The 4,318-nt window shown below is 44.7% G+C and overlaps 1 protein-coding gene across 5 annotated transcripts in view; it reads right to left on the bottom strand.

Annotated features, from left to right (window-relative positions):
• Window positions 1-616: 616 nt before the first annotated feature.
• LOC138525768 (prolactin receptor-like) overlaps window positions 617-4,318 on the bottom strand; it is a 1,166,304-nt gene continuing 1,162,602 nt past the window's right edge. For all 5 annotated transcript variants that reach the window (XM_069635962.1, XM_069635963.1, XM_069635967.1 and 2 more), the window contains one exon: window positions 617-1,583. In XM_069635962.1, coding sequence (XP_069492063.1) covers window positions 852-1,583 — 732 coding nt within the window. In that variant the 3' untranslated portion in view covers window positions 617-851. The remainder of the gene's footprint in view (window positions 1,584-4,318) is intronic.

Here is a 4,318-nt window from a genome sequence, read left to right on the forward strand (position 1 = left end):
TGCGATTAATCGTGTGAGATGAGGGTTACTGCACGTGGTTGGGACGCCTCTGCGTTTTGCTATTGAATTACATAAACCCTTTTTACATTCTGTACCTCTGCATTTTTATTTAACATTTGCCAAAGTGTGCATTTTTAATGCTGCTGTTTTGCACACTTTTATGGCGTGAACCCAAAATAAACTATTTTGAGTGACTGACATCTCCACACAACTGCACATTTCGTGGGGTGAGGGGAGGGGGGGTGTCCCCAGAATGGCGTCCGGTTCCTCCCATTCCACCATTCCATGGATTCCCAGTCTCAGTCCTTATGCAAAGTGCTGCTCGGAGAGGCTTAAGGCTGTGGTGCTCACCGGCATCTCATTATAGATCACAAGAACACAGTGCTTAGTGCATCCTAATAGCTAATAGCTGTGCTGTCGGGCTTACCCCGCAATGCACCTCTTCAGTGAATCCCTGGTCCACCTCCGAGGCTGTCTTGCATGCACTCAACCATGCAGTCTGTGCCAGCACCCAGGTTGTATCGCATCAAGACTATTACTGAATACTGCAACAGACCATAAAAAGTAAGAGCTAAAATCAACATTCAAAACGTGATTACAGCATCCTTTGCCTGAGTATGGTCACTGACATTACCACCACTTTATTTACATAGTTCATTCTTTTTGTCACATACATTTTAAGTTTATGTAGGAAATTATTCAGAAGGGGTCACCCAAGCTCTGTTTCCCACATCTCCAGGTGATCCTCTAATACCCTCACACACATATGTTCAGTGGGTCTATGTTTTTATGCCTGAATCTTGATCTTTGATTTTAGATGGAAGATCCTTGATCTTGACAGTCTCCAATTATCAGGTACTCTGGGGCTGTAGGAGCACGAGTTCCACCGACGTGTAGTCTAAAATACCCACAGTATGGGATTTGATCTGAGCAGTGGATGGAAATCTAGTCTCATTCATGGGTACACTGAAGGAACGTACTTGCTTAGTCCTGGCACAATCCATATAGTCGCTAGCCGTACCTGTTCCCACTTTATCTTGGGAGCCACTGACATTAGCGGGAAGGAGACTCTCCAGGGGTTCCCCATTTTCTTGACAGGTGGAGTGCGTCAAGAGACACGCTGCCTGGAAACTGCAGGCTTGAAGCTCCATGGTCCCATGGCAAGCAATGTCCGTGACGCGCATGTACGACTTCTGGCTGCTGGCCGAAGTCTCAGCAGTTAGCTCCTGTGTGCTGCCTGATCCTTTGTTTCTGTTGACCATACTGTCTGGATTAGATGTTTCCTCCCCAGTTCTCTTTTGTGAAGAAGTTGGGCAATTGATGACAAATTGGGAAGTTGTAACACTTTTACCCTCGTGCAGCTGGTGCAGTTGATCACTTTTGTTAACAGGTTGTAGTATTGAGGGTAGATGTGCTCCTGGGAAGGTGGAGCTCTCTTTGATGGTCTCTCTTTCTCGGGTACACGGGGATGAGTCAACGGCAAGCTGGACAATGTCGCTGGAGAAGTCATCACTTGCCAGGGCATTGATGTATCGAAGCGGAGGATGCATAAGGATCATGTCGATCTCGTCAAAGTGGCCTTTCTGCACGTGAAAGGATAGAGAGTTAGTCAAAGGCTCCTATAGTGTGGGTCAGCCATTTTACTATTTCACACATTCCAACAACATTATCCATTCAAATAGAGGGACTATAGTCCAGCCATGGCTTTCATTCTGCTTTTTGGGAAAATTCATATCTACAACAACGTTAAATCAAGGACCAGAATAGGGAGTCTCAGATGGAATAGATAATGTTGGCCTGTTTGACATTAACTGGCTTATCACTCTGCACAGGGTGTATATATAAACATATCACTGTTCAATCAGCTTCATCTAGCCTCTCTTGATTTATGAACCTACATTTCACATTATCTAAGGGTGAAGCAAGCTGAACATCCAGCATCTTTGCAATGCCTAGAGTCAAGGCACCTAGAACATGCACACACTGGGAACATAGAGTCATCTTCTTTGCAGAGGTAGAAGTGTCATAAAATAAAACAGTGTAGCTGTGACCCCGGCGCAGGGTCTACAATTTAGAAAAGCATTGACTGATACCTGTCGAGGAATGCGGGGTGAGAGCGTGGCTAGACGTCCAAGGGGGAGTGATGGACAAAACAAGGGGTTCCTTCTGAACTTCTATTTGTTTTGTTCTTTTTGGGAAATTAAAAAGCAAAGGGGGGTCGTGCTCTTTACATTTTTCATTCGTTCTCAACTTTGGTGTGACATTTAATAGTGTTGTAAAACTGCTCTACACTCTTTAAATACATGTTGTTGGCAGTGTAATGAAAACGAGTGGTATGTTGAAGTCTATACTCGGGGATAGGCGGGTCGTCATTTTTTTAATGCAACACAGTCCTTTTTATCCTGTTTCCCCTTCTTGCACACTACTTGCTTTGTGCGACACTTCCAATGATTCAAACTGGGCCAAGCCTAGGGGTGCTTATGCCAACAGAAAATGCAGCAACGTTCTGCCAGAGCTTTTAGCAAGAACGGAATCATCGATGCATAGTGTGAGGAGCATGAGCTTCTCCAGCCACGGGCACAGCATGCTTCCCTAATAGTATGCCAGTTTAATCAGGGCCATCTTTCTCTAGTCCCCTAGACACATTAGCTTGCAAGTTTCACTTAACTTGGTCTTATACATTGTTTTACACATGTCCAACTCAGCAGGTGCAAAGGGCTTGGCCTCTAGTTTGGCGGTAATGGTAAAGCATTCAGTATTTTGAAATCCTGCATGCTTTAACACAGTGCCACACTCCGAAATTCAAACGTGACACTCCTCAATTCTGCCTGCCTTTGTGTGGCGGGACATACCTGAACATAGAACCTGCATTTCCCATCCAACGCGTCTCCCACCCCAGCACTGCTTGGGAGCGTCGTTACCCCTGCACACCTGCCAGAGATCGGCCAACCATGTTTGAAGGCGCCCTATCCCTGGACACATATATTGACAACGTTGAAAGCTCATGTCATTTCCAAGAATCAATCTTTAAAAAGACTTACAAAGAAGGAACAATCCTGCAGCATACTTTGCACCTGCAGCCAAAATTATGGACACCCACCTTACTGCCTTGTAGATGCGCTCACTCGCTCTCCCTCGTCCCCTTTTTACGCCTACAAACGTATTACTGTTTGTGAGTATAACCCCCAGGCTTCCTATGGGACTCCAGAATGGGGAATAACAGAATGGTCTGTATGACTTGGAATCATGGGAACCCTTCCGGTTGCCAGCATAGTACTGCATGCGGTACCGGTTAATGACTTTGGTGGTAATAACAACGGTAATACCACCAAACACATAACGAGGCCCCGTGGAGACTGATTTACAGTTGGTTAGATGTTACAGAAAAATGGCTGGTGGTAAATACTGGCTCTGCTGGTATTATTTATGCAAGTTCACCCTATTTAGAGTTTACCAATAGTGAACATGGTATTTCTGATACCTGTGGCAGTATTCTACATGTCATTAAAACGATATTACAGTATGCTAGAGGTCATTAAAACATATATAATTTTATGTCCAAATCCACCTTCAATGTTATGCTGATAATGGATAATGTACAGTAGTGACTCACACCACTAATGAACATTTTTTTTTCAAATGCAGAAAAGGGCCAATACTGACCCTTTCATTCAGGAGTCTGCAACCTGCGACTCTGCATACGTTTTGGACAACCCTACTCATGATCACTCTTCCATCGCCTGTGCTGGATACGGCTGATGGGAGTAGTAGTCCAAAAGGGCTGGAAAGCCAAATGTTGCAGGCCCCTGCTTTAATGCATTGCATGGGAAAGGTTGTGAAAGAGGGGCATCAGAGATGCCCACGTTCTTGCCCCCTTGCAATGTCCTCGTGTGCACGTTTTTACACTCTGGGGGAAAGGGCTTGTCCTTCCCTTCTATAGAGTTAAAAAACTGAGGACAATTATTTGGGGCATTTTACAATATTTACCTCCACCTCTGAGGTAGAGGAGAAATAGGCAGACTTTACCTCAAAGTGGTATCCAGTGATGTTACCGAATGGGTAATGGCCAAGAAGGTTACAACGAAAACATTTCCACCGAAAAACATAGCGAATGTTTTACAAAATAAATATGGGGGGTGGGGTAAGTGGGCGAAATGGGTAGAGGGGTGGGATTATGAGCAATAGTAATCTAGAGGTTTACGTGGGGTACCCCTCTACCCCCCAAAATAATCAGTGAATTTTTCAGCAAAAAACAGGTTTGGTATTACCGTTTTCGGTCACATCACATGGAACCTCTGAAAGTCTGCCTATAAAAACC

This window comes from Ambystoma mexicanum, chromosome 7p (genome assembly GCF_040938575.1).
Source record: "Ambystoma mexicanum isolate Mex_15411 chromosome 7p, UKY_AmexF1_1, whole genome shotgun sequence".
NCBI lineage: Eukaryota > Metazoa > Chordata > Amphibia > Caudata > Ambystomatidae > Ambystoma > Ambystoma mexicanum.